Source organism: Takifugu rubripes, chromosome 18 (assembly GCF_901000725.2).
Source record: "Takifugu rubripes chromosome 18, fTakRub1.2, whole genome shotgun sequence".
Lineage (NCBI taxonomy): Eukaryota > Metazoa > Chordata > Actinopteri > Tetraodontiformes > Tetraodontidae > Takifugu > Takifugu rubripes.
The window spans coordinates 6,642,531-6,662,419 of record NC_042302.1 but is presented as its reverse complement, the minus strand read 5'-3'; the positions used below and the strand labels follow the sequence as shown (position 1 = coordinate 6,662,419).

The 19,889-nt window shown below is 49.9% G+C and overlaps 2 protein-coding genes and 1 long non-coding RNA gene across 3 annotated transcripts; 2 read left to right on the top strand and 1 right to left on the bottom strand.

The window, feature by feature from the left end:
* Positions 1 to 3,498: 3,498 nt before the first annotated feature.
* Positions 3,499 to 6,199, top strand: tmem229a (transmembrane protein 229A). Its single transcript, XM_003972899.2, has one exon. The coding sequence runs from the start codon at positions 4,528 to 4,530 to the stop codon at positions 5,518 to 5,520; it is 993 nt and encodes a 330-aa protein (XP_003972948.1). The 5' UTR covers positions 3,499 to 4,527; the 3' UTR covers positions 5,521 to 6,199.
* Positions 6,200 to 7,642: 1,443 nt separating this feature from the next.
* Positions 7,643 to 8,964, bottom strand: LOC115246570 (uncharacterized). Its single transcript, XR_003885698.1, has 2 exons — positions 8,768 to 8,964; positions 7,643 to 8,135 (listed from the first exon to the last, which is right to left on the bottom strand). It is a non-coding gene; the product is annotated as an uncharacterized lncRNA (long non-coding RNA).
* Positions 8,965 to 10,073: 1,109 nt separating this feature from the next.
* Positions 10,074 to 19,299, top strand: waslb (WASP like actin nucleation promoting factor b). Its single transcript, XM_011613411.2, is given in 12 exon segments — positions 10,074 to 10,516; positions 13,284 to 13,418; positions 13,549 to 13,635; positions 13,772 to 13,868; positions 14,805 to 14,828; positions 16,201 to 16,384; positions 16,635 to 16,677; positions 17,160 to 17,313; positions 17,393 to 17,786; positions 17,788 to 17,941; positions 18,197 to 18,305; positions 18,386 to 19,299. Coding segments are annotated over 12 exon segments (1,548 nt in total). The 5' UTR covers positions 10,074 to 10,411; the 3' UTR covers positions 18,448 to 19,299.
* Positions 19,300 to 19,889: the final 590 nt, after the last annotated feature.

Sequence of the window (19,889 nt, the reverse complement as noted above, 5' to 3'; positions counted from 1 at the left end):
TCTAGATGTAGCCCTTGTGTCACTGGGTTGTTTCATCAGAGGCTGATGAAACACAGATTTTGGAGCAGAATGTGTCTAAATTGCAGAATATTAAAGGTTCTTGCTGCTTTATTTCCCTCAACCAGAGCGTTATAGCTTTTATATTCCGTATTAAAGCGCAACTTCCAAATCTGAAGTGCTGGGAGAATCAAATGGTTAGCATTAGCTCTGACTAGCATTAGCATGGCCCCAGCAGTAGGACGGGCTTTCCTGGAGTTCCCTCCCTCCACTTGGCGCCCCAGGCAGGGCACCTTACTCATCTTTATTCATCTCTCCCACCTTCTCAGACCAGTTTGGGAGCGGCTAATTGCACTGGGAAAACATTTATTTTGATTCCACTTTCGTATGAAACTCAGACATTTTAACATTCCCGGCACGTCCATCGACCTTCCCTCTGGCCCCCGTGACGGATTTAATAATGCGCTGACACTCGCTCTGCCTCTCTGTTGACCCTCCCATGTTGTCATCCCCCCCCCCACCCCCACCCTTCATTTTTCAATGACACAGAGATCGTTTTCTCTCCGGGGGATTAGAACGTAACTCGATGCGGGTCGGTTGTACGCGTTAACCCAGTTAGTCGCTTTCACTCTTGAGTCTGGGGCTAGAAATGGGGGGGTTGTTTTGTTGTAGATACCCTGTATGGATGCTATGCATGATGCCAGTGTTAGTCACTCAGCGGAAGCGGCGCTAAAAGGCCCCGACGACCTTTGTAACACTTCGTTAAAGCCTCAGAATTTGACGCTAATGGTGCTAATGTCATTTTTCAGCCTCATTATGTCAACAAAAGCCTCATCCTCAACCTTCAGAGGGGGAGCGACCTGGCAGAAGGGTGTGTGCTGCACGATGGTGGATTACCGGTACCGGATCCTTCACGGTGACCTTTATTGGACACGAACAGCATCGATGTTGCGTGTCGATCGAGCAGCTTTCTGCACGCTAAGTATCGGTCCCCCGATGGAGATAAACACAGCTGGCTTTCAATACTCCGTCTGTCTGGATTCTGCTTTTAAGTCTTTATCCAGGTCCTTGAAGGTTATGGAAACATTTAGCGGATGTGGAAAAATCAAGCAAATTTGTCTTGCTGCATCGATTTTAAGCGTCTGAGCTGCAGGGTTCACGTGGATTTGATAAAGGTGTTAGCTTCAGCTAAATTTTGTCGTTAGCAGGGAAAGAGTGGGATGACAAACCCCGGATGCAGGATCCAAATGCCTGGAAAGTCTTGGAGATCCAAAGCTGTGATTACGCACATAAAATGTGTGTGTGTGTGTGTGTGTGTGTGTGTGCCTGTGTGAATACAGCACCTCTCGTCTTCAGCTAACCTAGCTAATAAATCACTGCTGCTGGTGTATAGATGCTAACGATGATTAGCAGCAGTGACTGCTGAGATCCAGGAGATGAATTGTGTTAATAACCGAGAAACGTGTCCTCTCACTAACCCGCCTCTGAGCTTTTCCTGCAAATAAAGTGAAAAACAAAGGAAAACATCCATGTTTCAGGGTGGAAACGGGAAGAGGATCTGGGGGCTTTGGGTAACCTGGCCGCCAGGGGACCTCATTAGGAGGAGGGCTCTGTTTTGTTTTCCCTGTCTCTTCTTTTTTCCATCAACCCCACAAAAACCGAAACTTTGCTGTGACATCAGGTTGAGCGCGGGGCCGTTTTTCCATATTCAGTCATCAGAGAAGGAAGCGTCCTCTGTAAAACCACGGATGTGAGGTATCGACGGGGACCCACATCCATATCTCCACAGGTCTAACGCTGGTCCTGCTCCAGCCACCGGCTGCATGGGCCAATCACAGACTGACACACGCACGTGAGGAGTCAGTATCCCATAGCTACAATCTCCCAGAAAGCGCCCCCCTGGGGCATTTGGCAAATAAACAGAAGGGATGGAAGCACATGAGACGGGCCGGCAGAACCCGACCGGCTTCACTGCAGCAGCAGGAGAGGAAAAGATGGCGACGCTGCAGCTAATGTAGCAGCTAATGTAGCAGCTAATGTAGCAGCTAATGTAGCAGCTAAGGTAGCAAAGGAAGCCAGACAGGAAGGTAAATATCCCAGACTGGGCCCTGTCTCACTGACACCTGATGGAGGAGGAGAGGAGAGGAGAGGAGAGGAGAGGAGAGGAGAGGATGGAAGGGTAGGAGAGGAGGAGAGGAGAGGAGAGGAGAGGAGAGGAGAGGAGAGGAGAGGAGAGGAGAGGAGAGGAGAGGATGGAAGGGTAGGAGAGGAGAGGAGAGGATGGAAGGGTAGGAGAGGAGAGGAGAGGAGAGGAGAGGAGAGGAGAGGAGAGGAGAGGAGAGGAGAGGAGAGGAGAGGAGAGGAGAGGAGAGGAGAGGAGAGGAGGAAGTTTATGTGATGGAGTCAGTGTCAGGTTGCACTCCTGGGTGAATCCCATTGAGGGTGGGGTGTGTGGGGGGGGGGTTCTCCCTCTGGTAAACACACACTCTGCAGACAGACAACAGGTACATTGTCATTGGAAAAAAAAACACACACACACACACACACACACACACACATCCCGACCACACTGAGATTCCAGCATTAAACAACGGCCCAAATTGAGGGAAATATCTTTTGAAATGACATTTTCCGAAGATCTCGTCTGAATTGGGCGCCGCCACCTCACTTCCTGTGAGTCCTCACACGTCCCTGATGAGACCACGCTAGCACGTCGGAGACAGGCGGACGCTCGAAATGGCCTTTTGGTGAATGGCGAGAGAGCCCGCTAGCTACAACCTTTCCGGAAATACGACGGCTTTAAATGACATTTGGGAATGATGCTCCGGTCCGGCCAACGTGGGACGATCAGACTGGATCAGTGTTATCCGGGAGTGATCCTCAGCTCTCGTGCATTTCACGGCAATATTTAGCTTCTGTGAATGAACTCGAGGGCCCGCCCAGCCCGTCTGTGACCGCAGCGCTCTGCTGCCCTCTAGTGGCCACTGAAGCTTCCCCTCACGGTCCCTGATGGTGTGACAAAAGCACCTGGATCCAATTTTTTTAACTCCTTTGAGCTCCATTAAAATGCACCGACTGTATCCAGGCAGACAAAGACCAGACCGTCCGTTTATGAATGAATCAAAGCGGCAAAATGCTCCAAATTAAGGACACTTGAAGGTCGCGGCTCTGGTACTTCTGAACCAGAGCAGAAATAAAACCTGCAAAGCTTTATGGCAGATAAAGGCATTCTTTTTGTATTTCTGATCCCATTTAGTGCCAATTAAAGACTAGAAGATGAGCCACAGTTTTATCTCGGACATCAGGGCTTGTAGGCGGGTTGTTTTCAAGAATAAAGGCTGCATGAAGAGCAGCACTTAGTGGCTTCTGAGGACAGGGACTCCAACACAAATGTGTCCCCCAGGACCCTGTCAGGAGGATCAAATGAAATCCAGAATTCAAAGAAAAGTACAAATAAACAGCATTTTCATCTGTATGGCCATTTTATATGGATAGTAGTGCCATCGCGTGGGCAGTCGGGTGTACTGCAGTCGATTTCACACGGGCAAAAAATACATCTTAAAAAGTAAAAGTATACATCAGAAATAATATAAGAATTAATGTTCAGGGCGCCATCTAGTAGGCCGCAGAGGCAGCGGTACTTGTGAAATGATTGTGCTTTTCATTGGTATTCTATGGCTGGACTTTTCATACTAATTTGGTGGTTAACCTGTTTAAATTTTCCTGCTCACGTCCGTTGTCAATTTAAAATACAAGTGGCGTGTTACAGCAAATTCTCATGCAGCAAATCCACGTGTGAACGCACGGTTGATTCCAAAAGGTGATTAATTTTGCAATATCTTGTTGTTACAAGTGGATGTATGAAAGGCGGATGTGTTTATCGTGGCGGCTGAGTGATGGGCTGTAATTAATATTAATGACTCGTAATTAAACCAGCACCAGGACGTCGCATGGGGACGTGAGATCAATTAATAACCGCGCCGGAGACCGACTGTCGCGCCGCCACCGCAGGAGCGACGCGGCAACGCCGCTTCATCCATGGTGCCTTCACGAAAATCGGATATTTGGATCCGCTTAGCACCCCACTGGTATTACGGTCTCTCACCCGTCTATTTATCCCTTCATTTCAGTGTTAAGTGTAATATTCTACAAATCCAAAGGTATCGGTACAGGTTCCACGAACGCACACCCGCGGGACCGCGCTCATAAACTCACAGACAAAGGATGCTCGAAAAAGGGAAGAGGATTCTTTTAGAAGGGCGGTTACAATAGCCGATGTGGATTTTTGTGGGGGGGTTTTGTGAGAAACATGTGAACGGTGCTATCTGGAAAACACGCCGCTGCTGACGAGCCCCCACAGGGGGACAAAAGTTTGGTGGGCCGGAATCATCCGTACACAAGCGCGTGTTTTTTTTCCAGAGAGGACGTGAATGCAGCAGCCGCTCCGTATGTAAAGTGCAGGAGACGCTTCCAGCCGCAGCACAACGCGGAATAATGTGTCGGATGATGCCCGGCGAAGACTGACTGATCATGGGCAGAGATCCCCGTCAGACGAGCCGGCGAACAGGGGGCGAGGACGCGGAGGAGTCGCTGCGGGAGCTGCCGCCATGGATGCGGCTCTACTTCTACGGGATGCACGGCGTGACTCTGGATGTCCTGCTCTCCTCTTTCCAGGGGCTGCTGGAGCACCGGGACCCGAAACTGGTGGGCCTCTCCTCCCTGTACCTTTGCATCCTGCACTCGGTGACCCACTTTGCACTGGAGAAGATCTACTCCCAGAAGAGGTGCTTCGCCGGGCGGCCTGCGGTCTTTCACCTCGTCTTCTACCCGTCCGTCTACATCGGGTTACAGATCCTCATCGGCAACATCGACACTCTGACCGAGCAGGTGAGGCTGGTGTCGTGCACGCAGCTGGCCGTGCACTACGCCCTGGCTCTATACTTCAGCCAGGTGTTCCACAGAGGGCTCTCCAAGCTGCGGTACCACCCTGAGGCGGAGGAGGGGAGCCACGCTGGGGGGGCCCTGGCCCTGCCGGCCTTCGCGCGCTTCCTCTTCTTCGGGATGCACGGCTTCCTGGACGAGGTGCTGTTCACATCAGTGTTCAGCCTGGTGGAGACGTCCGACTGGAGCCTGCGCGGACACACGTCCCTCTGGTCCTTCCTGATGTACGGCAGCTGCAGCCTGGTGGTGGAGAGGCTCTACCTGCACCTGCACTTCAGCCGAGGCTGGGGCACCTGCCGGCGCCTCCCCGTCTACATCTGCTTCATCTACACCTGGGAGTTCTGCGGGGGGCTGCTGCTCCGGCAGTTTGACGCCTGCTCCTGGGACTACTCCCACTACCCCCACAATGTGATGGGACTGATCACCCTGCTGTACCTGCCAGGCTGGCTGTGCCTCAGTCTGTACCAGGACGTGCTCTCCAACGTCCTGCTGAGGATCCGGTGCGCCGAGGAGGGGACCGGCCGGAGGGAGGACTCTGGGGGGGTCAACGGGGAACTGGAGGCGAAGCGAAAAACACTTTAATTAAAGAGGAGCTTCATCGGGACCAAACAAAAACTCTTTTTAGGATTTAAAGCCAGTTTGGCTTTACGTTGTAAACCATTTTGACGTTGGACGAAGGGAATTATCCGGATAAATCGGTTAACATGCTGCTGCTGTTCGCCCAATGTGGATTTCTCTCAATATATGAGAGATATTTGGCTGTTTATTGATGAATTGGATGGCAGAAATAGGGCTGGATTGTTGTAAAAGCTGCACCAAATGGTTTAAAAGTGCTGTTTTGTACGTCTGACTTTGCACAAACTGAATGCTTTTAGACGTTTCCTCTCACATCAGACTTCCCGAGGTCTCTTTTTACTGGTCAGGCATGAGATCAATTTATTTATTTATTTGTTGGTTTGGGGATCCATCTTATGCCTCCTGTGGTTACGTCCCGGTCACCGTCTGCCCCCCCCATCCCCCCCACATGACCCACCTCCTGCACGACTCTGCTCAGTTGTTATTGAATAAAAAGCTATAATTGAGGATTTCAACCACTTTAAATCTAATATTTGATGTTTTTGACTTTTTGTGTGTGTGAATATTTATTCTTTTCAAACTTTGACAGTGTGAATGGAGGCGTCCGGCCTCTCTGACTGTATTAGCATGCTAACTTATTAATAAAAAGGTCGGATGGTTTCTTTATTCCGAGACAGGACTTCCAAACGCTTCTCTTCTTTAATATTTATCAGTGTCTTGCAGCTCGTTATCGCCTCAGACTCGTTCAACGGTCAGAAACGGAGCTGAAATCCAGCTGCTGAAGAGCCCTGTGGGGTTTCGCGGTGAATTTTTAATGCCGTTGGAGTGCCTTCCTGCACAAGCTCGCTGATATTGGAGCCCTGGAGCTTTTTAAAATGATGTTTAAAGGCTAATATAAGAGACGTGTACCCGGGTTGCTAACAGGAAGTGGCGCTTCAGACGACTTCTTGTCATTGAAAATGCTTTTTTGTACGGGACAGTTTTGATTTTAGACTGTAGGTCAGATAAAATAAGGTTGTTTCCCAGTCACCTTCCTCCAGGGCTCAAACACCTTCTAGCATTTGTCTGTAAAGCTGCTCATCCGTCCTCATAGAGCCGCGCCTGTTTCACAACCGTCATGGTGATCACGCAAACACAGGACTAATGGGCCATCATTTCAGCTCTAATGGGAATAAGATAACTGCTGGAGAATGACTCATTAGTTCTCTCAAACACACACACACACACAGAAAGTTAGCTTTAGCATTAACGATCTTGTGGTTCAAAACACATTCAGCGAAGCTGCTTTCTTTCACACTTGAGGTTATTTTAAGTCAACATCTCTCAGTTGGATAGATGATTTTGACACAAATGGAGTGGAAACGTGGTTAAAAGATGGATTTTGAACCCTTTGTAATTATCCTGAAGCAGAAACCAAAGCTCCTGCTGCTCTTTATGGTATGAAAATAAATCATTGCACCTCTGGCGACGACCAGAGGAGAGGTGGAGGTCACGGGCTTTCATTAGGAAAATACAACATGGTCACCTGTGTTCAGCGACCCCCCAGGACTGGGTCAGCGGTAGCGAGCTTAGAAACAAACGAGGCGTTCATTATTGATGCGCCGGAACGAGCGGCGTGTCCTTGTGCTGTCCACATGTCCCAAAAACGACACCCGCAGCAGGAGGGTCACCACCTGCGGGCAGCACGGGAGAAACCAAACCCCTCCTCAAAGACGGCCTCAGGTGCCTCGGCCTGTCGGGGCGGCGAGGTAACCTTAGATGTGCGAGTGCACGACCCCCCGGGGTGCTTTAATTTAGAATATAACCTGAATTCTGAAGGGTTTGTTTCTGTTTTTAGTGGTGATGCGAAACCCACTCCTGTTCTTTGCGCCACCACACACAGAGAGCTTCAGGCAAATCAACATTTAAATGAGGCATCAGTTCCGGTCACCGAAGCCGGGTCACATGTAAACAAAGAAGGCCTTGGAGCGGGCCGCAGCTCATCGCCGTGGCAACTCCAGCGAATCACCCTGCACCCTCTCTGTGTGAGAACGCTTCTGCAATTAATATCCAATCATTGCATGCTGTAGTTAAGGAATAGGTATTCATTATATCACCAAATTAACTGCAATGTGCACTGCCTATGTTTGTGTATTTAGGGCAAATCAAATTTAATTGTACATTTTTCTGAAAAATTTAAATTTTGTGGTCAATTTCTAATGGAAAATTGGGCAAAACACATGAGAGAATTTTCTTCCAAAACTATTAAACATTAGGTTGTTCAACTGTAAACCTTTGCTATCAGTGGCAACAAAGTGGTGATAAGGTCATTTTCATTTTCTATGAAATGTTGAGGACTGGCATGACATTTAGAATACATAGTGGCAAACATAGCACGACATAGTATTTGACCCTAACTATAAAAAAAAGCCACGATTGATTATCTCAATTGATTGATTCTTTCTCCTTTTTTGTCTTTCTCGTTTTATTTGATGCAGCAAAGGTCCATAATTGTGTCCTGTTGAGATACAGTGAAATGTCTCCATCTTGTGGTCAAAGGGCAGAATCGCAGTCTCTTGACGGTCTGTGATTGGGTTCGATCCCAGCTGTGGGATCTGTTCAATCGTGCTGGTTTGATCCGCCTGACACAAAAAAAGGTCCAAAGAACTTAGCACTGATGTGAAATAGACTAGAACCCAGATGAACACGTCTGCAGTAATTTATAGCGCCATAAAAAGCACCGGAAAACTGCACACGCTGTACATACCGTAAAGCTGCATACAAGAACAATTATGGCAGGTAAATTCTTAAATAATCTAAAGACTCAAGGACAAAAGCTAAAAAATGCTAAATGTTTCACGATACATCTCATGCCCCATTGGCATCGAAATGTATGTATTATTAAAACCTTCATCTGTAGTAAATCTCGCAAAACAACCACAGACATAAACAGGCCAGTGGCTCATGAAACATTCAGGCAGCGCCCTCTTAACCCTCCACCGGAGTTCAAAAATATAAAATTCATGCCGCCTCGGCCCCACGTTCTCCCGAACCTCCCTTCTCTTTTGCTGCGAAAAGTGGGTCAAGGGAATATTTCATGAAGCTGACCTCGGGCGCTGCGTTGTACAAATAAGCCTGGAATATGCATTTACACACACTCACGCCTCACGTTCTCACTAGCGTTTCTCAGAAATGCAGCAATAACATCCGCTGTGTGAGTAGGAATTCCAAGCAGCATAAGTATCTGTGGAAAAGTGAGTAATTGCTGATTTACCTGCTAATTTTCTTTTAAGGGTAGCTGCACTGAACAAGAGCGTGATAACAGAAAGAGGTGACCTTTGCCCCCTCCCTCCCTTCTCTCCTTCCATGAATTTTAAGCATTTCTGCTTTTTATTGTTCACTTTTTGACTTGCCGTGTCCAACATGACATCTTCTGGGAGACTTCCTGACTGTTCAGCTACAGCCAGGTGACGCTGTAACCGCTCGTCGGTCCGGTTTTTCAGGTCTGACAGAAGTGCAGCAGAACATGGTGGAGGTCAAAGAAACACAGCAACATAAGCCAGAACTCTTAACTCTGAACCTGACCTAATGTTGACAGAAATGGTAGTTAAAGGAAGGATGTGTTGGGTTTTTATCGAGAAAGTGGTAAAAGGGATGTTGCTGTCGCTCCTCAGCACCGTTTATTTGGCTGGCGCTGACATCTGCGATGCTAAAAATCGAAGCAAACATGAATATGGAAATTATTAAGTGATTACATTTACATAATGTTTTGGGAATTCCGGTTCTATTTTGGGTCAGGGTGATACAGGGCACTGAAAACTCCCCTCATTTATTGATCGCATGTCTCAATTCTATACTTTAAGGGTGGAATGTACAACATGTCAGATGTCAGAACTGTTTAAATACTTGCAGTTTCACCAACACAGTGGCAGATTGGGAGTTTTATTCCCTCCACTTGAGAAACCTAAATGTGCGTTTTCAGACATATGTCCTGGCCCCAAGGCTTTGTGGAGAAACTGGAGCAAGCATAATTATGCTTCACACTACTTAAGTGACATTAATAGATTATAGCAATCTGGGATCTTCCCATTTGAGGAAATAAAATCCCAGATCAGAGCTCTGGGGGCCTGACCCCTGACCTGATCCCTACAGCAACGCCTTATCATCAATGGAAATATGTGGAGATCTTAAAATGCGCGCTCATAAAAGTGCGTGTTAATCCTTTCTCTTTTTTATTTAAATTTCTCGGTCCAATAAATCCTCCCACAATGAGCGTTGTGTGCCCTTATCTTGGCAACGTCCACTTTATTTCTTATCTCCTCCCTCTCTGCGCTCGCACACACATTCCTGTCAGAAAAGCCACGGGCTGACGGGACCAAACCACCGGTTCAGAGGAGGGGGGGTTCGGGAATTTACATTTGAAGGGTTTAAATTATATCAAGCGCGGTGGGATGTAGTGAACTCTAATATAAATAGCGGGGCAAATATAAAATGTCGCACTTGCGTTTTATTGGGAAGAAACGTGATTTGTGACGAGCTGAGACGGAGTCGTGAGAGGCGTGGACCCCGTTCCCAGATAATGGACTCGCCCCAGCACTGCCATGTTGGATGTAACTGGCTCTGCGCTCTCTGGCGGGTTCGACTTCCCAGGAAAAAGTTTATGCAGTTTTTCGTCTTTGTTCACTCACTGAATTTTTGACCGTGTTTGAAAGAGGAGCCGGCACCTCGCGTCGCTTCCCGACGCAGCGTAGCTATTTTATTTTTGCGGCAGCTTGGTCGTCCGGACGCCTGGGATCAAAGACGCCGGTGTGACGGGGTCGACGGAAGGCCACGGATGACCGAAGGATTGTTTATGTATCTTTTTGGATCTCGTACAGCGATTTACAGTCGGCGCATCCTTCTAAAGTGATCGGCGATCATGAGTGGACCCCCGCCGCAGCGGCGGCAAGCAAACGTCGGCTCGATGGTCTTGATGCCCCAGGAAAACGAATGCCTTTTCAACTGTCTGGGCAGGAAATGCATCGTAAGTTTTTCCATCAAATTCTGTCACAGCAAGCTAAGTCCAAAATGCTAATGCGGCTAACTCGCGCTGCTTCCGGTCGCGAGACGGGAAGCTAGCGCAGATGTGGAGTTTGTTTGTGGCCTGTGCGGCTTCGGGGGCCGTTTTAAAGTTTAACCGGAGCCTTTGGGGTGTCGTGACTTCACGGGGACCGAAGGGGGGGGGGGTTGAGCGCCAGGGTCCCGTCCGAGGACGGTGACAGTCGGGCCTGGGCCACTGGCGTCTCCAGCCCGCAGGTTGACACACCTGAATTCACCCAGGAAACGCAGGCGTTCCGCAGCCGGGTTGGAGCCACTATCCATAACAGCCCTGGCTCGTTTTCAGGATGCAGGGTTGGGAAGAATGTGCCAGGCTGCCGCGGCTGGTTGGGTTTAAAGACGCCAGAACCGACGAGAAGCTGACGAAAACGCGCCGCCGAGATGAGCAGCGTCACGATTCAGTGTTATGAGCTGGTCCGACATTACGTAAGGCCTGTCAGCTTTTTGCTGACTCACCATTCCATGTTCCCCTCGTCCCAAACGGAGCATATGTGTTCCACCTCTGCGGTTTAACGCGGTGACAATAAAGGCCTCATCTTTCGGCCACATTTTCATGGAGAAGATTGCACAACACGTCTTGCAAGACAGGTTTCCCCCAGGTGATTAGGCAATCTGGCCCCGAATATTCATTAGCCAGGTAATTCACCAGCTCAGGGGCCTGTGAGGAACATCAGCAGTGCGAAAACGGTGTCAAACCACACATGAATACAGCTGAGCAAAGTCCCAGTAAAGGAATGCTGCCTTTATTGTCCAGGTGGTGCAATAATGTACCACCTTTAGCATATCACAGCCAGGTAACTTCCCTATTCTGCTCACAGCTGTGTAAAATGTGGATCTGACGCCACTCTCTCGACACCACACCTGGACCTGCCCCCATTTATATGTTCTCTTCTCTTGTTTACCTTCACAAGGCTCCATTTGCCGTCCTGTGACAGCGCGTCAGGGCCATGTGCAGTCACACACGCCGTCTTAACACGCCTACGTAACCCCTTAAAAATCCGGCGGCGGCGTTCCCCCCGTCGCCTTCTCACCAGCGTGGTGTGGACGCAGAATTCCTGACGGTCCCGCTCTGCTGTGCGTCCGTACACGTCTTTGCACGCTGAAACTATCCAGCAGATTCGGGGACGGAGAGGAAGGGCCATTGTTTATCTTGCTAACCAGTTTGATTCGATTTAGAGGCTAATTTGCTGCTGCTGTGGTGCAGAAAATGTAGCGCGTGTTGCGCAGGTACACATGCACAGTGTTCTTGGGGCCGTCTCATTGGTATTCCTCAGGAACACTGACTTGGCAAACTGGAGAAGATCCAAGTGTGTGTGTGTGTGTGTGTGTGTGTGACTGCAGGATCAGCAGTCCTCTCCAGGAAGTCCGACATTCAGCCCCGACTGCTGGTGCAACTCGATTCCCACCTTCCTCCACTTTCTTTTAGAATCTCCTCTCCTCCCTTCTCGCCTTTCAAACCCCTCTCTTTCACCGTCTTTCACAGGTCTGGCGTCCTTCAGTCGTCCGTCCGGCGTCCCTTTTCCGCCCGTCTCCCTTTCACGGCCCGTTTCAGCGTTCTGTCTTCCCACACTTTCCTCCTGTTTCTGGTGAGGAGGTGTAATAATCCCCAACATGTGCCAGTGTGTTGCAGCGCCGCCCAACTGGAGCCGGTTTCCACAGAAACCCCCCCGAATGTGACGGACCTGTATTTTTAACCTTCCACCTTTAGCAAAGGCTCTTCCCTTTTTATCATCGCTGATAACGTCTGTGTGGCTGCAGCTGCCGCTCCTTCGGCACAGAGTTAATCATTGATTGGACGGTCGTCTTATTCCAATGAGCGTGTTTCCATCTCGCCTCAACATTATTCTTCTGTTGTGTCTTTGTGTTCGTGTTGTTATTGATGGAAGTACCTTGATTCTGACATTCAGTGGGAAAATGTGACCTTTTTACACCCAAACTTCAAGTGCGTCATGAATAAAATGACCTAAATGTAGTTGCGGCTGTTGTTTTGTCAGGATTTTTTCAATGATGTGTGGGGGGGGGGGGCTTCACTTCCTGCAGCCTGTGTCAGGAACAATCAGTCCTCGGTGGCTCCAAGAGACCTCGGGGTCTGAGAAGAAGCCACATTAGGAGGTTTCTTATTGTCTTTAGGTCAGAAACAACCTGATTCTGCCAAAGGTTTAAATATTTGTTCGATGTTTGGTTGTTTCAGCAAACGGGCAAGTTGAAATGTATTCAGCACTTTCCTGAACCGTGTGGCTGTAATTGTAGCATCCAACCTCATTCGGTCCTATTTAACCTTCCAAAACAGTCAGTTTGAGGCGACATAAAGCGTCTGTATGTTGTAGAGCGTGCAGTCATTCCTGGGAACCCCCCCCCCCCCCGTTTGCTTTCATGTGCGCTAACGGCTGCAGAGGTGAAGCTCGCTGCAGGAGGAAATGCCAGTGGTGCCCTGTAAAACCTGCGGGAGGCTCGTCTGGTCTTATGATCCCCAACGCGCCCCCGCTTCTGCGCTACAGGTGCTCCCAGCATGGGGGGGGGTCACGTCATCAGGAGGCTGCGTTTGTCTTGGCTTTGAAGCCAACAGGAACGGCATCGGCTCCTCAAACAGGCGGCAAACGTCCTTAAATCTGTCTCTTGAGAATCCTTTTTTAAGCACCTCCACACACACATGTGACCACCCCCTTTCCCCCTCCCTCTCCGTGTCTCCGCAGACGTTGTCCTCGGCAGTGGTCCAGGTGTTCACGGCGGACCGGAACAGCAGCTGGAACAAGAGATGCTGCGGCGTGGCCTGTCTGGTCAAGGACAACCCGCAGAGGTCCTACTTCATCAGAGTGTTTGACATTAAGGTCAGTGTGCCGCTCCGCTGCTGCTGCTGCTGCTGCTGCTGCTGCTGCTGCTGCTGCTGCTGCTGCAGTGGGTGAGCAGCATTACCCGTCTGGAGCCCGTCACCTTTGACCTTTCTCTCTCCCCCCACAGGAGAAGAAAGTGACATTTGAGCAGGAGCTGTACAGCAACTTCAGCATCTACCTCTCCAAACCTTACTTCATGACGTTTGCCGGGGATGTAAGTCGCCGCTCTTGCTCATGTGATTGTGTCTGTTCCTGTGCTGAACGTGGCGGGAGAAGCGTCCACGAGGAGCGCGGCGACAAGGCCACGCCCCTCTCACCGATCCTCCTTCTTTTCCCTTGTTCATTCACAGACGTGTCAAGTGGGTCTGAACTTCGCCAGCGAGGAGGAGACCAAGCGTTTCCGCAGTCACGTGACGGAGCTGCTGGACAGGAGACAGAGGAAAAGCGGTACCTGCTGAGCCGCTGCCGTCCTGAGGGGAATGACACGCTTCCTTTTAATTTGGTTTTGAATATGAGCCTCCGCTTGTCCCACGTTTGTTTTCAGACGGGTGCTTTTTGCACCAACGGAGCCTCCATCACAAGATTAAATTAACCTGGAACGTGTCACTTTTCACAGCGATCGGACAGAACCAGACAAAAAAAAGGCTAATTCCTTCAATCAGTCCCAGACTGATGCTAATATGACCACATATTGGAACATATTAAGCTTTTCTTTGCCTGGTTTTGTTTATTATCAACTCTTCTCATGTCAGCCTTCGATGACTCCTCAACATTTTCAGTCTTCATCAAGAAAAATGTTCTTTATCTGTTATTGAAACAAATACCCTGACTGCCCTGAGGGGGGCGCTAGCATTTTGGCTACAATCAGCAAAGGAAACCGTCAATCGCCTCATCCCTCCTGAGGAGAAGGCACCGGGACGTTCTTTCTTTTCTCCAAAATAGCAAACAGATCGGGTTTGGTTTGAAGAAATCGGTTAAGTCATTGTTTAAATGAACTTCAGGATAATAATCGAGGGAGGAGTCAGGTTTTTTTACGCTTCAACTCCCCACTTTTCATCTCTTGATGAAGACCGTCCGTCTCTCTACTTCCCCTTCTGTGGATCGATCGCCCTGTCATCCTTTTCTGCTTCGGGTTCTAATCTTTTATCAAGGCTTCCTTTTAACCGCCAGTCTGAGCCGACGGCCTCCTGAAGCATGTGCACACCCGTTCGTGTACCTGTAGTAGAGAAATCTCGTCGCTTCCTCCACTGAAACACACTTTTATCCGTCTCGTCTCCTCTTCACGCCACGCTCTCCTGCTGCTCTGACACACACGTTCTGACTAACCCACGCCTGACCGCTCCCAGCAGATAGTAATCATCTCATTTGTCTGTTCGTTCACAGAGAAGAAACGCGACCCTCTGAATGGTATGTTCCCCACTCTCCTGTCACTGAAATTAACAGAGAAAAAAGTGTTAAAAGGGGCAAATCTGTGGGTGGAAGACGGTCAGATCGGAGCCTGAGGTGGATCAAACCTTCTCCGTCATTGGACGACAGGAGGTGTCGCCTGTTCCTGGTGTCAGATGGACTTTTTAACCCCTCTTTGGTCCAACTCCGTCACCACCGAGGAGGAAACTATCTCCCCGAGTCTGTTCCGTTAGCAGCGAGCACGCAGGACCAGCTCTGCGAGCTCTGAGTCACTGCGCTCGCGTTTACCTTCTGGGCGCGGAGTCACAAACAAAGACGTCCCTGTTTGCAGGATTCGTGAGTGTCAAATATGCGTCTGCGCTGTCCGGAGGTACCTGCTGCGTCCCATTTCCCTGCTTCCTCTTCTTTGAGTTCTGAAGCGCACATTGGTGCGTTCTGGAACTGTCGGAGGCCCGCCTCCATCTGCCTCTGCCACCGCCGTCCTCCTCCTCCCCCTTCATTTTTCTTTCTGTTGATCAGCGTCCCATGTTTGCCCCCGCCACGCAGATTCATCATCTTTTTCCCAAAAACCACTCAGATTAATTTAGGATTACGCCGGATGGTTACATAAAGTCCAGCGGTAAATCCAGACGGCTGGTGGGGAGGAGTCGGTGGGGCTGGTGGGCGGGGACATGGTCCGGATCGACCAATGGGGGAGGGGCAATGCCCCGGCGATCATGACCAGCAATACAAAAACATGCAGAACTCAGATGAAGAGACAAGAAAACCAGGAGAAGAATGAATCCAGGGAGAGGGAAGTGATTTTTGTTGGACAGGAAGTGAATTCCAGATGCCACCATGATGTTCTGCACCACCTTTCTCTCGGCCCCCTCTGAGGAAATTCACTGCGAGGTCAACAGAAACCGAGGCGGAGGTATGGGCCCAGGAAGCTGCCTCTCCCTGCACTGCGTGGTTCTCCCCCGGGATGAGCCGAACACATCCGCTCGCGTCTCCGTCTGCCCCTCGGGAAGCCCCCCCAAGCCGGCCAGAGGGCCTCTCCTCGGAGGCAGAGGTGACGGGGGTGTTTGGGACAGGGTGAGGAGGCGGCGCGGCCGCTCGGCATCGCCCTCGCCCAGCAAAACTCAGAAAAATTCCCGCCGGGAGGGCGCTAAAGGTATGTCGGGGAGAAGATCCTGGAGAGGTTGCCGCGGTAACGGCCTTGCTTTGGATCTGAAGTCCCTCCAATGACGCTAACGCAGAATGTCACCAGTAAATAAGAAAGAGCTGTGTCAGTTTTCATGTTTTTGCGGCGTTCCAGCTGCAAATCAAGTCTTTACCTGTGGCGCCTCCGCTGGAGCGGGTGGAAAACCAACCTTTTCTTGTGGTTTTTCAGGGCCGTCGCTCCCCATGGCCACGGTCGACATCAAAAACCCCGAGATCAGCAACGTTCACCGCTACAACAACTCTCAGATGAACAACATCGTGCACTCGTCCTTCCCCAAGAGGGAGAAGAAGAACAAGGGGGGGAAGAAGAAGAGGCTGACCAAGGCAGACATCGGCACGCCAAGCAACTTCCAGTGAGTCCCGTTAATACCTGTGGCGTGAGCGTGTGACACATTGGCCCAGAGCCCCACATCGGCCGTGCACGTGCTTCATCTGGGTGACGTTTTTAATCCACATTTAACTCCTATACGCGAGTCACGTGCTGCTGCGCTACCACAGATGGCGCCGCGTTAAATATGAGGGGGATCCAGATTAAAATCGGACCATCGATCAAATCCAGATCGCCGTGTGCCGGTTTTGACTCCGCTGTCGTTTCCTCCGCAGGCACATCGGCCACGTCGGATGGGATCCAAACACGGGCTTTGACGTAGGTGCAACGCGAACATTGGTGAAACAACAGTGTCTTGAAACCACAACCCTCAGTTCCTGAGTTTCTGTATTAAGCTGCGTCATCAGGAGGGTTACGCAAGCAGATTAAAGGGCTCCCCCCCCCCCCCCTAAATAAAAAAGGCCTTATCAGTAATTATACTGGAGGATGAGGCAGGTCAGAGGATCGGCTGTCTGAAAATGAAAAAGATGTTTTTTTATGTTTCGTAAGTTTAAATCTTTCAACGGTGGATTTGAACAGGTGACGTCAGCCGCTCGCCTCTCAAATCCCCGGAGTTAAACCCCCGAACGGGCCGGCGGGGGGGAGCACACGTGACTGTTATTACAGCGCCTAATTCATGCTGTTATAACAGCGGTGTGGCTGAGGGCAGCGAGGGAACGTGGTCAGAGCTGTCTTTGGCCTCCATCACCAGCAGGTGGCAGCACAACGCTGAGATAATATCGCATCGTGTCGCTCCGCAGCTAAACAACCTGGACCCGGAGCTGAAGAACCTCTTTGATGTTTGCGGCATCAACGAGGCTCAGCTGAAGGACAAGGAGACCTCCAAGGTCATCTACGACTTCATCGAGAAGAACGGAGGAGTGGAAGCCGTCAAAAACGAGTTCCGGAGGCAGGGTGAGACCCCCCGCGGTGACCTCCCCGCTGGGGTTAAAGGTGTTTATGGACCAGAGATTTTAACTGTGATTCTCCCCAGGTCCTGCTCCTCCTCCCCCCCCTCCCCCTCCATCCAGAGGTGGACCTCCTCCACCACCACCCCATCACAGCTCCATCCCGCCCCCTCCTCCTCCTGCCCGCGGCCGCACCGCCCCGCCACCCCCGCCCCCCTCCAGGGCACCCATCTCCGCACCTCCTCCCCCGCCCCCGTCCCGTCCCGGTATATCCGCTCCGCCACCGCCCCCCCCACCCAGCCGGGGCTCCCTCCCGCCCCCCCCTCTACCAGGCCATGCCTCGATTCCCTTCACGCCTCCGCCTCCCCCTCCCCCTTCAATTCCATCCGGTGGCGGCGCACCTCCTCCTCCCCCACCGCCTCCTCCACCTCCACCCGGCCCTCCTCCCCCCGCGCCTCCACCCACCTCGGACGCTAACGGGGGGGGACGCCGGCCCGCCCCCGAAATCGGCGCTGCTGAGCCAGATCAGGGAGGGAACCCAGCTGAAAAAGGTGGAGCAGAGTGAGCGGCCCGTGTCCAGCACCGGCAGAGATGCTCTTCTGGACCAAATCAGACGAGGAATCCAGCTCAAAACGGTCAGTAACACACACACACACACACACACACACACACACACACACACACACACGTGACGCTTGTACTTCTATGATTGTAAGGACTTTCGTAGGAATGATATATTGTCCAACCCAAACCATCCTCCTATCTTTGTGAGGACTTTTCAGTTATAAGGACCAGAACACACACACCTCGTAGTGTGTGTGTGTGTGTGTGTTAGAACGCAGTGTGTGTGTTAGAACGCAGCGTGTGTTCAGCCTGTTGTCTTTCCATAGCGAGATGACGCCGTGGATTCGGCATCTCCCACCGCGGCGCCCTCCTCTGGCATCGTCGGGGCCCTGATGGAGGTGATGCAGAAACGGAGCAAAGCGATCCACTCGTCAGGTACCGACTTGTTCGCCGACCTTCTTTTCCGATCCGAAACTTCCGCCGGAGACTTGAGAAACTCTTCTTACCTTCCACAGATGAGGATGACGACGACGACGAAGACGAAGACTTTGAGGACGAAGACGAATGGGAGGATTAGCCTTTCTTTTTTTTTTTTTATTCCCTCTTCCCCCTCCTCCCAACCCAGGAATGATTCTGACACTACATCTTTCGGAAAAAAGGAAAACTCTAATTTCAAAAATATAAATGTAAATGTTCTGTCATCTCTGTATATTTTTGTTGCCTTTGTGCTTTTTATCAATCTGTGCAATACCTCATTTAATCCTTCAGCGTTCCGTCGAGGTCGTCCGTCATGTCCGCCGTCTGTCTGTGTCTCGCTCTCATCCATTTTCGCTCACCCCCCCCCCCCAGACTGACAGGTGCAGGTTGTGTCTCAAAGAGCTTTATTTTTGTGTGAGTGATTGACAGGGGGAGGTCGTTCGTCAGTGATGTCATCATTGTTGGTCACGAGAGGAAAAAGAAATAACTATTTTCATAGCCTATCGCGAGTATCGAGTTTATATTGACTTATTCAGATGATCCTAGTTTATCGCTCATATTTTCTTAAGGCAACAAAAGGAAAATCGCCCCTTTTTTTTTTTTTCTCGGACTAGCTAGCCTAATTTCATGTTGACTGTAAAAAGTTTGTTATATTTTTGCACAGATTGAAAAGAGACTCGCTGCATGGATATGCAACATTTGTCTGGTCTGGTTACGCATATACTTTAAGTAATCAAGTGAAACACACTCGGATATTAAACATTTTAACCACGCTACATACACACAGTTCGCGCGGTTAGCCTCCAGCGTCTTGGCTGACTCTGAATTTTAGGTTTGTTTTTCTTTTTTTTGTTTTGTTGTTGTCACACTACTTCCTTCTTTTTTTTAAAAACTTGTTTCCCTTTTTACAGTAGCAAGAAGAGTATTAATAAACCACTGTTTGAAATCAGGACGTTTGTCGAGCTTGTGGTTAAACGCGCCGGTTCTTGACTTGTCATTGTGTCTCAGCTGTTGCAAACATATGTCGGTCAATTCTGGGCAATATTCAAATGTCTTTGTGCAGTTTGATTAGTTTTGCCAAAGAAAAGGTAGCGTAAATTTTAAGGACTGATAATATTAAAATATACATTGTGCTAACGGAAGCAAACCGATATAACGCTAGTCTCAATGGAACACTATGATAAGCTACTCAAGCTAATCACTCCGAGTAAAGGAAAAAGCTGCCAACTCCTTGAACGTACCGAATTAATAAGAGTTATATTTAAAGCTTTTTGACAATGTTATGGGAAATGCTGAGTTATATCGCTCTGAGCTATAGTGTCTCGGTGTACCGCTAGCAGCTCATCCTGAAGTCCTTTACATGATTATTAATAAAGTTTGGCTGTCGCTGCCAACATTGGCAGCCATGTTGGAACAGGAGTTTCTGCTGCATCATTGTTGGTTCTGCATAGTTGAGCTGAATAAGAAAGTTTTGAACATTTTGATCATGCACCAAATCATTTCCAGCAGCATTCCATGATTACAAATGTGTTAAAAAATTCA